General features: G+C 53.2%; 2 protein-coding genes across 7 annotated transcripts; both read right to left on the bottom strand.

Moving 5' to 3' along the window:
• Positions 1-20: 20 nt before the first annotated feature.
• On the bottom strand, positions 21-5,148 carry ELOF1 (elongation factor 1). 4 transcript variants are annotated; one of them, XM_019745026.3, is made up of 4 exons: positions 5,014-5,148; positions 1,145-1,278; positions 975-1,045; positions 21-680 (listed from the first exon to the last, which is right to left on the bottom strand). In XM_019745026.3, the coding sequence occupies exons 2-4, from the start codon at positions 1,258-1,260 to the stop codon at positions 616-618; spliced, it is 252 nt and encodes an 83-aa protein (XP_019600585.1). In that variant the 5' UTR covers positions 1,261-1,278; positions 5,014-5,148; the 3' UTR covers positions 21-615. The 4 variants fall into 4 exon arrangements, with proteins under 4 accessions (XP_019600585.1, XP_019600587.1, XP_019600588.1 ...); XM_019745028.3 differs by having other exon boundaries at positions 5,010-5,105; XM_019745029.3 differs by having other exon boundaries at positions 5,020-5,098.
• Positions 5,149-10,105: 4,957 nt separating this feature from the next.
• Positions 10,106-13,742, bottom strand: ACP5 (acid phosphatase 5, tartrate resistant). Of its 3 annotated transcripts, none has more exons than XM_019745039.3 (6): positions 13,376-13,742; positions 12,213-12,292; positions 11,708-11,968; positions 11,379-11,506; positions 10,911-11,256; positions 10,106-10,517 (listed from the first exon to the last, which is right to left on the bottom strand). In XM_019745039.3, exons 3-6 carry the CDS (start codon positions 11,966-11,968, stop codon positions 10,266-10,268), a joined length of 987 nt encoding a protein of 328 aa, XP_019600598.3. In that variant the 5' UTR covers positions 12,213-12,292; positions 13,376-13,742; the 3' UTR covers positions 10,106-10,265. The 3 variants fall into 3 exon arrangements, with proteins under 3 accessions (XP_019600598.3, XP_019600595.3, XP_019600597.3); XM_019745036.3 differs by having other exon boundaries at positions 12,213-12,299; XM_019745038.3 differs by lacking the exon at positions 13,376-13,742 and having other exon boundaries at positions 12,213-12,861.
• Positions 13,743-13,756: the final 14 nt, after the last annotated feature.

Raw genomic sequence — 13,756 nt, forward strand, 5'->3', positions numbered from 1 at the left:
GTAAATCCGAGAGCCAGGAGTTTGCAGCGACTGTTTTATTTAAGGGCTAGTGACCAACAGTTGGCCCAGACCCGGCCTCTCCGTCCTCTAACAGAAGCTACTAAACATGAATCGGGGTCGCCCTACCAGGCCCAGCCGAGGAGCCTGTGGCTTTGAATCCCAGGCCACAGGCTTTGGAAGGCAGGCAAGGAGGACGGGCAATCCAGTTCAAATGGGTCAGGTGCTGGGGAGGTGGGTGAGGGGGCTGGAGTCCCAAGGCTGTCTCTGAGGGGCTTGCCCTTGCTCAGGCTGTCAGGACATCGGCCCCGGGAGGAGCCAGGGCTTCAGAGCCAGGGGGGTCAGGGGCCGGAGGAGGGAGCAAGTCAAAGGCTTTCGGAGCCAAGGGAGGCAGTTCAGGCTCCCGGGGCCTAGCAACTCAACTCCACCCCTGCCCATGAGCACACCCCATGGCCACACTTGCAGCCACACATTCACACGCACACCCACTGCACCTATACTCACACCCACACACAGAGCAGTGAGGGCGCTGGACCCACCCTAGACCCCAGGAATGTCTCTGGATTGGTACCCAATCCACAGCTGCGGGGCTGCCAAGAGGGTGGGTCCTCTGCATCGCTACTGATTGGCTGCCTCGCAGGCGTCTATCCAATCGCTGTACACATCCACTGGTTCTGACAGATCTGAGCCACTGAGGTCAAGGGCAACCACTAGCATTGGACGCCTTCCGCTATACACCTTGTGCAGACATTGCTCATGTTGGTGTCAGTCAGACCCCAGCCCTGCACACTGTGCCCCCACCTAAGTCAGCAGGTGGCACCCATTCTTCTGGGTGGCCGCAGCCCTGCACCAGGGCACACAGCATGGCCAGAGTTGCAGGGGCTGTGTTCTAGGCCCCTTGCCCTTTGCCAGGTGCCCTGGAGCAGCCCTGACCACCCCACCCCCACCCCGGAAAGAGCCCAGTTTCCCAAGGATACATGTGATGGGTGTCTGGAATTCCTCTAGGCACACAGTACAAGAAATGACTCCGGTGTTACGGGCACGGTCCCTGTAACAGGAGATGGAGGGACTGGTGAGTGAAGAGGCCTACGTCTGGGGGGAGCCACCTCCTGACTGAGGGGAAGGCAGGCCCCCACCCCCTACTCACATTTTGACGTCACAAGACTTCTCGTGGTTGCAGAAGGGACAGGTGAACTGGGTCTCTAGGGTGCCCGTCATCTTCTTCTTTGGGGGCGGCTTCCGTTTTGACTTTCTGCGCCCCATGCCTGTAGGAGGGCGAACCTATGGGGTAGGGGGACAGAAGTCAGCGACTCATGGGACCCACGAGTCCCTCCAGATGCTCTTGGAAGCAGGCCAGGAAGCTGGCCTGGCTGGCGTATGGTGAAGGGAGGACTTGTACAATAGGACAATCCCAGTGCACTCTGGGTGGAGGAGGTGGGAGCAGGCTCTGGGTTCTAAACCCAGCCCCCCACTTACTGCGTGACCCTGAGTAGGTTAATGTCTCTGCGCCTCGGTTTCCTTATCTATAAAACAGAGCTGCGGTTGCTATCTCAGAGGGGCCAACGTGGCACACTATAAGTGCCTGCACACTGTCTGACCCATTCATCGTTGGCATCTACACAGGAAGCCACTGTTCCTGGTAAGGCTGACACGAAGGACAATGACAGGCTAGTTGTCCAGGGCTGGGAAGAGTCTAAGTGCTCAGGAGCTGGTGACTTAGGAACAGCTGCTTCTCTTGTCACGGGACAGGCAAGTGACACCAGGAGGAATGACACTCAAGGGATCTGAGAGTCTCTGGATGGGCCCCTGGCAGCCTCTCCAAGCTCAGGGGCTGCTGGGCAGAGAGGTGAGGACAAGCGTTCTGAGCAGAGAAACACAACATGCAAGGCTGAAGGGCAGGTATCTGAGGGCCCGGCCAGCATTTGGGGACCATGCAGGTTGAAGAGGGGGCACAGGCTGAAGAAGGAGCAGACAGGAGGTTTCAAATGTTTAGATGGATCCTGGAGGCCACGGGGAGAGAAATAACAAAATCATTTTCTGCTTTTAAGGGACTGAGGTACGTGAGTCCAAAGTCTAGATGAAGATGAAGTCAGAACCAGGACAAAACTGTTTGGGGTGGAGACAGAGACAAGACTGGGGAGGCAAGTCAACAGAGTGAGAGAGCACGGCGTGAGGAGGAAGAGACCAGAATGACTCCCAAGATTGTGGTGGGGGACAGAGTTGGTGAGTAGGGGGAGAAGGTGGCATCACTCTCTGATGTCTAACATATGGGAAGAACAGGGTATTGGGGACAATGATGGGGTCAGATCCCAAAGGGATGCCTAGGGACAGATGTCTCAGAGGCAACAGCTACCACAAAGCACATTTCTATGCCAGGTGCTGGGCTCAGGGCTCTGCATTCACCATCCCTGAACCTCCCAAGGAGCTCCACTCCCCAGTCACACTCCGTCTTTCTCTCTCTCTGTCTACTGCTTGTTCTAGCATCATTCCTCTGTGGCAGGGGAGGTCAGCAGCCTGCCAGAAGAAAGACCCAAGTTTTACTCACATTTAGCCATTGCTTTTTATGTAACATCCTCATTCTTAACTGAGGGTGCTTCCAAGTCACTGAGTAAACAGAAGCAGTTGGCAGAGAACATCCATAAGCCCCCCAGGACCACACATTCGGCCTTTCCTCCTTTGCCGTGGAAGAATGTCTATGCGCCCCACAAAAACAGCTTGTGACCTTGTACTCTGGATCCCAACATCACATTTTCTCTCTCTACTGGATCATTAACAAACACACTCGTTACTACCACTCCCGTCATTCAAACAAACAAACATTCTCTGCAGGCTTTTCCAGTAGAGCTGTCTGCATGTGCCCTCTGCATTACCTTCTCTTCTCCCTCCACCACCCACTCCTCACAGCACTGGACACACTGGTTCCCTCCTCCCGCCCTTCCCACAGAGCTCTCAGGACCCTGCCTCGCTGGCAGCTCCTTTCAGTCTCTGCTGCTGCTGCTCCCCCCACACCCACAACTGCTCTAATGATGAGTCCACAAGCTCAGTCTTTGGGCCCCTCCCCTGTCTCTCTGTCTCCATTCACATCCATGGAGATCTCACCCAGCCTCAGGGCTTCAAATGCCTCCTCTACACTCATGCCAGCTGACTCTCTGGCCTTGATGTTGCCTCTGAACCGCAGATTCGCCTGTCTACCTGCCTTGGCCATATCTCCACCTGATGCTCACAAATGTTTAAATCAGGGGTGTCCAAACTTTTTCAACGTTTTTCACCAAGGGCCATATGCGGTAAAATACACAAACAGCCGGGCCACTCACTCGAGGTGAAGTACATATTGCCTCACCTGGTTTATTTAAGTAAACTAAATATATTTTTGGAATTTGCTGCAGGCCAATAAACAATGGATTGCGGGCCGCAGTTTGAACACCGCTGGCTTAAATGTAACCTGTTCAAAACCAAGTTCCTGACACCGCAACCTGCTCTCGCAGTCTTCCCCATTTCAGCAGATAGTAAATCCATCTTCTAAAAACCTCGGGCTCATCCTCGATTCCTTTCTATCTCTGACACCCTTATCTGACCCTGATCCTGCTGCTCTACCTGTAAAACACTTTCAGAATCTGACCACTTCTCACCACCTCCAGGGCCAGTGCGCTGGTCTGAGTCTGGAGTCCCAAGTCATCTCTGGCCCAGGTTATCACAACAGCGTCCTCATTGGTCTCCCTGAATCTCCAACCCTGCCCAACACACTCCAAATGTAAATTCCATGAGGGCAGGGATTTTTGGCTTTTCTTGTATCCTCTGAGCCTAGAACTGCTCATGGCACAGAACTGATACTCAGCAAATATTTACTGAGTGAATGAATAAACGAATGCCAGGCCCTACCTACACTAAACCACAGCAATGCTGCAATTGAGGTAAGCAAGGTATCTGCCTTTGTGAAATATATTCTAGTGGATGAAGACAGACCCTTGACAAGTTAACTAATAAGCAAAATCATTCCAAATATTGGTTAGTCCTATGAGGTTAATACCAGGGCTAGGTAAACACTTCCAGAAGGGGGCTCAAGGGTGGAGTGGGAAGGACCCTCTGGGTAAGTCATGTAAGCTGAGGCCTGAATAATGAGAGAAGGCACCATGCAAAGTAGTCCAAGCAGAGGGAACCGCAATGCAAAGGCTCTGAGGCAGAAGTTTTTCTTAAGAAAGAGAAAAAAAACGGGTACAGCTGAAGCTCAGTGAACAATGTGGAGATAGGTATGAGATGCAACAGAAGATGGAAGCAGCAGTTAGACCCCACAAGACTTTGCAGGCTTTACTAAGACGTATAGTCAGTCCATGCTCTCACCTACCAGGGTAGTCCCCCCCCCCCAAAAAATCCGGCCCTGGGTACCACCTGCAACACAATCACCTGGGGGTGCTCATTAAACGCTGATTTCTGAACCTCACCCTAGATCTCCCCAAACTGGAATGTCAGTTCTGGAGAGGCGGGGCATGATTTGCCCACTGTTGAAACCCCAGCACACATAGTGCCTGGTATGCATTAAGCGCTCAATAACTACTTGTTGAATGAATACATGAGTCTCCTGAATCAGAAGCTACAGGTGGGCCCCAGAATCTTATTTTACCTGCTGACTACAGCACCCCCACCCCAGAAGAGGGCTGGTCTGCATATATAAAGCCCCAGGGGCCTCGGCCTGTCTTTCAGTGGCGACTTAAGTCCAAGAGCGCCAAGGTTGGGATGGAAGAGGGGTCGGCCCCTGATCCTGTTGTAACTCAAGAGGTAGTGGGTGGGCGGTCCCTCCATGCTCACCAAGGCTTCGGCATCGCCTCCCGCCCGTAGGAGCCAGGCAAACGAGCAGCCGCGCTTAGCACGCGGGGGCCTGGGGGAGTCAAGCTCCCAGACCGGCCACCCCCCAAGCCCGAGGCCCTCGGCGCCTCCTCCAAGTCCTCGTGAGTGCCCCCAAGTCGAAGAGCACCCAACACCACCCGGTTCCAACGCCCGCCCGCGCGAACAGTCACCTACACTCGCCTTCCCTCGTTGGGACAGCTTCGTTCACCCGAGAGACAGTGACTTCCGGCTCTCAGCGGAAGCGGAACCACCGCTTCTCCCCACACGTCCCGCCCACTCTCTGCCGGGACCACCCAGCGAGCAGTCCCGCCTCCTCCAGCATCTCTGAGCGCATGCGTACTCGCATTAGGGGCGAGGGACGGCGGGAGTTTCGCAGTGCGCCTGCGCGAGAGCTTGAGCACGTTTGACTGTATCGCTTATGTTAGCACTCCTGGTCCCTTTCCAGGGCTGGTGGTTCGCACGTTGTACGGGCAATGGGCCGGGCCGTCCCAGCTCTGGAAAGGCAGCCTTGCCTCGGTCGCAGCATCTTCCTGGGGGTGTCTCACTTGTCTTTTCCCGTTCAAACCCCAGTTCCTCTCAGGCCACCTAGCTCTCCCCAAAGTGGGACACATTCAAATATCCCGTGGCTAAGGAATTGCAAATACCCATATGGCTGACTCAGGGTGAGGGGGAGGCTTGTAAGACGCTCTCTCAAATTTGAACAAGAACCTGAGGATCTTATTACAATTCAGGTCTGATTCATTAGGTCGGGAGTGGGGCCCGGAAGTCTGCCTTTCCAACTAGCTTCACAGTGACATCCATGCTGCTGGTCCGACCACACCTTGAGTTGCTGAGGTTCTAATAGCAGAGGTTTTATAGGGAGGCATTGGCTGGGGAGGGGACAAGGCTCCACAATTCCCACAACTTAGTGAAGAGTCTGGACATAAACATTAAGGATCAATTACTACACTCTTCAGTGCAGCAGAGGAGAGTGTGTGGATCTCTGAGGGCATATGATGGTGGAGAGGGTTGCCCAACTAGTCTGAGAGGTGAGGGAAGGCGAATGCTCAAGTTGAAATCTGAAGCCTGAGTAGGAGTTACACAAACAGAAGTAGCACCTGTAGAATTTATGATGGAGTGAAGGAGAGAGGAGAGGCAAGGATGACTCCTACTGTGGAGCCCTGGGTCCTACTTTTTACTCAGGTGAGGAAGGCCCAGGGGAGATGATTTGGAGAAGTCAAGGGCTGTGTTTTGGGTAAGTGTGAGACGAGCAAAGGGAACTATGGAACAGGCCATTGGAAATGGAGTCTGGAGCTCAGAAGAAGGACCTGGATTTGATTTTCAGAGTTGGAGGCATATGGAGATTACTGGAAGTCTTGGGGCCAGAGGAGGTCACCTGGTGTCCGGCCTGAGAGGCAAAGTATAGCAAAAGAAGAGGGCTAAAAAGGAGACAGGGGCTCCCCAACGGTAGAGGTTAGGAGGAGAAGCCAGCAAGAGACTGGACAGGCCAGTGAAGTAGGAGAAAGAGGTGTGTTTCCTCTCTGTGAAGCCGCCAGAAAAAGGTATTTCAAGTCATGGAGAGTGGTCAGCTGTCCCATGTAGCTCGGACTTTGAGTAGGACCAAACTGTTGACATTGGCAAGCGTTTGGTCACTGGTGACCTTGATAAGAGCTGTTTCATTAGTGTGTTCAGAAAAATAAGTAACTTATGAGACGTCAAATAGACCTATCTCCAAGGTTTCCATCAGGGGGCAGTGTTACCCTCGGAATTGCCTTCCTGGAGCCCCCCCCCCACCCCCACCCCCCCAGTGTTGATACAAACCTGAACACACACACAGGATGGGATCATACTATGCACGTTGCTTTGCAACTTGCTATTTCCACTTAATGGTCAATACACATACGCGTACAGGTAACTTGTTTTTAGCATAGCTACACAATTCATAGTGAGACTCTGCCACGGTATAGGGGCAATCCTATATTTGCTGGAGATTATCAGTTTAGTTCTTCCTCCCTCCCTCTCTGCCTCGGTCCCTCCCTCCCTTCCTTCACAGCTTTATTGAGATATAATTGACAGACAATAAACTGTATGTATTTAAACTATGAAATTTTGTCTTGACATGTATACACCTATTATGAAACCATCACAAAATCAAGATAATGAACACCCCAAGAAGTTCCCTCATGTCTCTTTGTCGTCAATTCCTTCCCCACTCCCATCCCCTGGCACCACTTGATCTGTTTTTAGTTCTTATAGCTTTGTATCTTTCAGAAAGTCACATAAACAGAATCATACAATATGTAGCCTTCTGAGTTTGGCTTCTTTAATTCAGCTTACTAATTTCCAGACTGATCCAGGTTGTGTTTACTAGTAGTTTGCTCTTTTTCATCATTGAGTTGTATTCCATTAGGAGGATATACCAGCTTCTTTATCCTTTCAGCTATTGATAGACATTTGGATTGTTTCCTGTTTGGGGGCAATGTTGAATAGAGCTACTGTGAACCATCTTATTCAGATTTTTGTGGGGATGTTTATTTTTCATCTTCTGTTTTATTTTTTGTGCTGAAAATATGTGATCCATCTGGAATTTATTCTTATACATGGTTGGAAGTAGGGTTCAGGCTCTGTCTTCTGGGCAAATCGACAAAGCGAATTATACCTTTTCCGTGAGGTTGCAATGCCACCTTCAAACTAGATGATATTCTCATATGTTCTTGAGTTTCTTTCTGGATTCTCTCTGGATGTTTCCCCAGAGCCAGTGTCCTGCTGTTTTGATGACAGTGCATTTTGCTGTTTAGTAAGACAGGTCTATCACATTCTTATTCATGATTCTTGGAAGTTGTTGAGGAGGTGGGTGTGGCCTGACTCCCCAGTGGTGGCATGCTTGCTGCATGAGGGTGCTGGTGCCCCTCCCAGCACCTGGTGTGAGGCGTGCAGTGGGGACATGGCATCTGTGATGACCGAATCAGATATGTGGCTCGGGAAGAGTGAGAAGGGGTGAGTCCCTGTGACTGGTCTTGAGGAGTTCTGTCATCTTGTTCCTTGCAGTTTAGAAAGCATCTTTTTAACAATGGCTGTCTGGTCATTGGTGTCGTCCCCTGAGCTGGACAGAAGCCCTCTGAGGGAGAGTGTCCATCCTGCCTTATTGTTTTGGTGATCCTTGTGTCCCTGGCTATCTGGCACAGGACTTGGTCCTTGGCACTTGGTACGAGTGCTTGGCCGTTGTGGAGGAGGGGCCCGTCGCCCTCCCTACCACTCATTCCCTGTGTCAGCTTGTATGTGTCACTTCTCCTTTCCACCCTCTGGGCCCTGTGAACAGGGACATTGGGCAAATTCCACGCTCTGGGCCCTGCAAACGGAGACATTGGGCTGACCTCTGATTCAAACCCCTGCCTGCCCAGAGCCTCTGAGTCAGTGGGAAGAGGCCAGGTGGCTGTGAGCTGCCTTGACTGTCGGGGTTAAGAGTGACGGTTTGCCACTCCTTGGCATGACCCTGGGCACTTAATCTGTCGTTTCTGTAATGTCCTTTGAGAAGCAAGGATGATTATGGCCCTGGCCTCATGGGTCAGAATTAGAAGTGATGGTGTTTTTTTGGCATAAAGCTTGGCTGGTAGTAAGTAATACCAGCCAGGTAAACGTCAGCCGGAAGGAATTCACGGCTGACCTTTTGGTAAAATAGCTTTGCTTAATTTTAACAGTAACACATGCACCTTGTAATGAATTCAACACCATTGACATCTCTAAAGTAGTGAATGGAAGGGGTCACTTCCACTGAGTTCCTCTCCCCAGCAGTAACCTCAGCCACATATTGTCCAGGTTGTTACTTCAGTTCATTCAGCTGAGCTGGCAGTCTCTGCCCTGCAGAAGCTGAAGTGACAGTTGAGGGCGGGCCAAGGGAGAAGTTTTCGTGACTTGCCTTGTGGGGGGCAGGGGTGGGGGCGGGGGCGGGGGCGGGGTCTCCGGGCGGGGCTGTCTGTGGGTGGGTGTTACTCAACTCTTCCCAGAGGGGAACTGGGCTTCTCTGCAGCTCTCAGCTCAGGATGCACTGTTTTCAGCATTCGGCATAAGAATCAGGCCCTGAAATAATTCCACTTCTGGAAGTTTTCCTACATATATACGAGCACTTGCACACATGTACAAAAGCATAGGTCCAGGGATGCCCACTGTAGCTGTGTTGCGAAAAGGGTAAGATCGGAGAGGATTTGAGCGGGCCCCAGTAAAGAGCCAGTGACACAGGCCGAAGCTCTGTGGCTGTGAAAAAGAAGAGCAGTCCTGCTCTTGGACATGTATCTCATTTATCCCACAAACATAGCTGCCCACATAGGAAGCAGGTACAGGGTCATTGATTGCAGCAGTTTTTGAAGATAGCAACATTATTGGAAGCGCTCCTGGCAACCCTCAGGAGATGGCTGGTTAGATAGGCAGTGGGTCAGGCATACGGTGGGGCGTCTGCAGCCAGAGTCAGGAGCTGCTGAGAGCTGATGGGCAGATCTCCAGGTATAACAGGCAGGAATAGGAAAGTGCAGAGAGTACCTTTTGAGGTACAAGTCATGCATATATCTTGATTGTGATAGTGGGTTTGTGTCTTTGTCAAAACCGACAGAACTATACGCTTTAAATGCATCAATTACACCTCAAGAAAGTTGTTAAAAAAAAGAAAAGGCAAGGCGCCATCAGTGAGAAAGGGAAGAAAAAAATCACATTTGCTTTTATTTGCATAGAGAGATACTAGAAGAAAACAAAGGATTTATAAAATGTTATTTCTTTTCAGGAGAGGGGGAGGGAAAGAAAGGGAAGGGGTGAGAGATTGTACCTAGAAAGCTGAAATTTCAGAGTTTTGAGCCAAATGACCATATTAACATATTAATGCCATGTTGAAATTAACAAAATGAATGTTCTGTTAGGAACAGCTGAGTTGTGGTTAAGTAGAAACAAGAGTTGTGATTAACTAGAAAGAACACATGGAAAACTGTGTCTATTGTGTTGCTTTGTATAAAAAGTGGGGGAGGGATGTGTTTATTATGGAGGCATCAATTGTGGAAGGAAAGAAAATGATGGTGATGGCTGCCCCTAGGGAGATGGGCATGGGAGAGGAAGGCTTGCTTCCTGTTGTACCCTTTTTTCTGTTTGGTCTTTACTTAAAATTGTATCCATGTATGGGGCCAGTTGGTTGTGGATGGGATAAGAGATGGAGGTGCAGGCCAGCAAGGGGGTGGGGGGAGCTACTCTCAAACCCAGGTGATGCATCTCGCCAGAGATGTGAGGAAAGGGACACTCATGACACACATTCAGTCATCTATTCTTTTATTGAATATTTGGCAGTGATAGAAGGATGTTGGGTTCAGGAGCATCTGTGGTTCTCCTTCCTGCTCAGCAGGACCACAGGCCCCTGAGAAAGCCGCCAAGGGGCAGGGTCCCGGCAGGGAAGCCCCTCTGCCTCAGGCCCCTCACAAACTCTCAAGCCTGGCTCGCCTTGGCAGCCTGGTCTTGAAGAGGGACTTGCCAGAGGCCTCGATATAAGTGACACTCATCTCTTTGGGGCTGATCTCCACATAGGCGAAGCCACCGAGTGAGTTCTCGACCCCATAATGGAAGCGTAGGTAGCCACTGGGAACTTTGCGGAAGTGCCTCCTTGAGGGGTCCATGAAGTTCCCAGCCCCGCTCAGTATGTAGCCCGTGCCGTTCTCATCCTGAAGGTACTGTGGACAGAGGACCCAGGGTCAGTGGCCTCCAGCCCCTCAGTGGGGTCGACCACGGGCTTTGTGCCCACCTGTCTTGAATCTAGGGTCTTAAGTGGTCCTTTAAGGGCCATAGTCACCTTGGGCATGGAACATGAATGCCCGCTAGGCCTCAGTTTCCTCACACATAAGAGTGTATTGATCCTACTTCACAAGCCTAGCTGAGTAAGCTGTTGGCAACTGGTAGCTATTATGATGGATTTTAGGGAACTCTGGGTTTTCTTCTTGGTTAAAGAGTATAGAGTTTGAGGGACAGTGACATTTGGGAGACCACCAATGTACTACGTGGCACATCAACTGGGGTGGGGACCCCTTACCTAGCTCCCCACCCCATCCCACTTGCAGATCTCTCACCTGCAGGTTGTGGTCGTGGCCACACAGGTAGGCAGTGACGTTGTAAGTGGCCAGCAGCGGTAGCAGGTGATGGACCAGGCAGTGGGTGGGCCCGTGCTCGGCAATGGACCATACCGGGTAGTGGCCAGCCACCAGCACATAGTCTTCCTTGGCTGCTGCCAGCTGCTTCTTGAGCCAGGACAGCTGCGTGCGAGCCATCTGTGTGTCACGGGGCCTCTGTGGCTGTCGGCTGAGGAAATCGTCCGAGTTGCCACACAGTGTCACTGTGTCCAGCATGAAGATGGCCACGGTCACATTGGACCGTGGGATCTTGAAGTGCAGGCGATAGTAAGGGCTGGGGAAGTTCCTATGGAGGGATGGAGACGGCAGGCGTACATGTTGGGTGGAGAGGCCCCAGGGTCAAGCTCAGGCCAATGGGCCCCTCTGCCCACCAGAGCGAGGTGTGGGGAGGGGAGGGGTCAGGCTCACCAGCGCTTGGAGATCTTGGAGTAGGCAATCTGTGCTGAGACGTTGCCCAGATGGTCGTGATTGCCAGCCAGCACGTACCAGGGCACGTTGCGGAGGGAGGGGGCGGAGAACACATCCTCAAAGGTCTCCTGCAGTAGACAGAAAGGGCACCCCCCACCCAAGGGTCAAGCAGCTACCCCAATGCTCCCACCAAGTCAGGAGCTGGGGACAAGAGAGACACTGAGTGCTCTAGGTCCCCACAAGTGTCAGCTTCCCTCTGCCTTCTTCAGAATCAAAAGGCTGAATGGCTTCTCCACACGTCCCACTCCCCCCACTCCAGTGGCACACACCCGGAACCTCTTGTCGTTGGCATCCTGCACGCCAGTGAAGTAGAAATTGTCCCCCAGAGACAGGATGAAGTCTGTGCCCAGGATCTTTGCGGTCCTGGCAATCTCCTTGGCATTGGCCGTTTCCCGGGCTGTGTAGAACGGGGCATTGGGGACCCCTCCCCAGTCACCCACAGCCACAAAGCGCAGGATGGGGGCAGTACTGTCAGCCAGGGGGAGCACCAGAGAGGCTTGCAGGATGAGCAGCACCGTCCTTGTGTCCATCTGGGAGGGGAGAGACAAGCGTCTGGGGGCCCGGGGCTGAGTGTGGGCAGCAGGCTCTTGAGATGCCCACTTGCCCTGCTCTGGCCCAGCAAGAAACCTTTGGGGTAGGCGGGCCTAGTTCCCAGGACTTCAGGGAAAGAGTTGGCAGGGAGAGTGAGTGGGACAGGCAGGGTCCAGCCAGGGGCCAGGAAGGATGGCCATGCAGGCCCATTCTGCCCTCCCTCATCCCGGGCCCAGCACTCACCCTGGCAGAGGCACAAGCCAGTCAGCTGGGCCTCCAAGAGGCAGGTGAGCTCCAGGACAGAATGGCGAGGGTCACTGAGCCTTTATTCTCCGGGGCGGAAATGGATCATTAGTAAGGATGATGCAGTTTCTCCGAGGATTGTTTCAGAAGCCCTCCCCTTGGGTCATGTGAGCCTTGGAGTTCCCCAGGGCTGGACAATGGATTGGGGTGGGGGTCTGGCACGTGCCACCCCACTCACACCCATAGGCTCTGTCTGCCTGCCTAAGCTTGTCTGTGTGGTGGGCCTGAGGTGCCGGTTATCTGCACATGCTGTGTTTGTCCCAATCAGACACACATCTTGTGTGTCCGTGTTTTCTGAGGACGTTTGTCTGCTTGTGTCTGGGTGTGTCTGAGTTGCTTTCTGTGTGCAGCCAAGCATGCCTGGCTGGGTCACATGTCTGCTGTGCCTAGGAGTCCTGTGTAGATATGTACACTGAGCTGGCAAGGCGCATGTATCTGTGATGAATGCACGTATCTGTGATTTCTCAACTGAAACTGTGTGGGATGTTGACGTGTGTGTCCATTTTGTGCCTGGGTGGTGTTGTGTGTCTACATTGTGTCTCTAACATGAGTTGTATGTCCGGTGTGTGTGGTGTGTTTGACAACCGCTGAGTATGTGTCCCAGGGTCATTCCCCTCCCCCAGACAGCAGGGTCTCCCTTTTCCAGGAAGTCCTGCCCACACCTTCCTCTCCTCCCCACCCCCATCCTACAGGAGGAACCCAGGCAGGAGGCAGCTGATGACACACCATGTGACCACAAACTTTTGATCCTCACACCCTCAGCAGCTGCCTACAAACTCTCCAAATGACCCCAGCCCATTGAGGACAGGTTGCCAGGTGCCTGGGCAGTGGGGCCCCTGCACTTGTGGCCTGAGGTGCCCCTCACCTCCCTGCCTCCCTCCTCCCGCGCGGATTCGTCCCCTGCACAGTCATGCCCTGATCCCTACAGTCCCTTGCTGGGGGGATGGGGGCCGCTCATTCAACGCCTGGGTCACCCAGCACGGGCTGGCTGTCCCTCTCACTCCTGCAGCTCAGACAAACAGGAAGTGGGTCACGAGGACAGGCGCAGACCCCTCCCCCGGGACGCGGCCCTCCCGCATCTACACCCGTGAAGCCGGTCTCACCTGTGGCCAGTGGGCCCGGGGTTAAGCGCAAAGGCAGGCGCCCCGGGAGCCCAGCTGCAGAAGTGCGGGGTGCTGGTAGTCGGGGGTTGCCCGACTTTCAGGTGCAGTGGCCCATTCGCCCTGCCCGGGGGCCCTGGGCCGGCCCAGGTGACCTCTGGGGCTCAGCGCTCCGCACCTGGCCGGGCTAGCCGCGCCCCGGAATCCTGCTCGTGCACCCAGCGCCGCCACGCCTCTGCCTCCGGGGCTCAGGCAGCGCATCTGTAAAACAGGGTAACACACTTCAGAGGGCGGCCCAGACCCAACGATTGGGGCTCGCCAGGGGGGCCCGGGAGGGATTTTCTTCTCTTTCCCCCACAGAGGCCCAGAATCGCCACCTGCCTT

The sequence above is a fragment of the Rhinolophus sinicus genome, chromosome 15 (genome assembly GCF_057876585.1).
Source record: "Rhinolophus sinicus isolate RSI-liver-muscle chromosome 15, RSI-T2T, whole genome shotgun sequence".
Taxonomy (NCBI): Eukaryota; Metazoa; Chordata; class Mammalia; order Chiroptera; family Rhinolophidae; genus Rhinolophus; species Rhinolophus sinicus.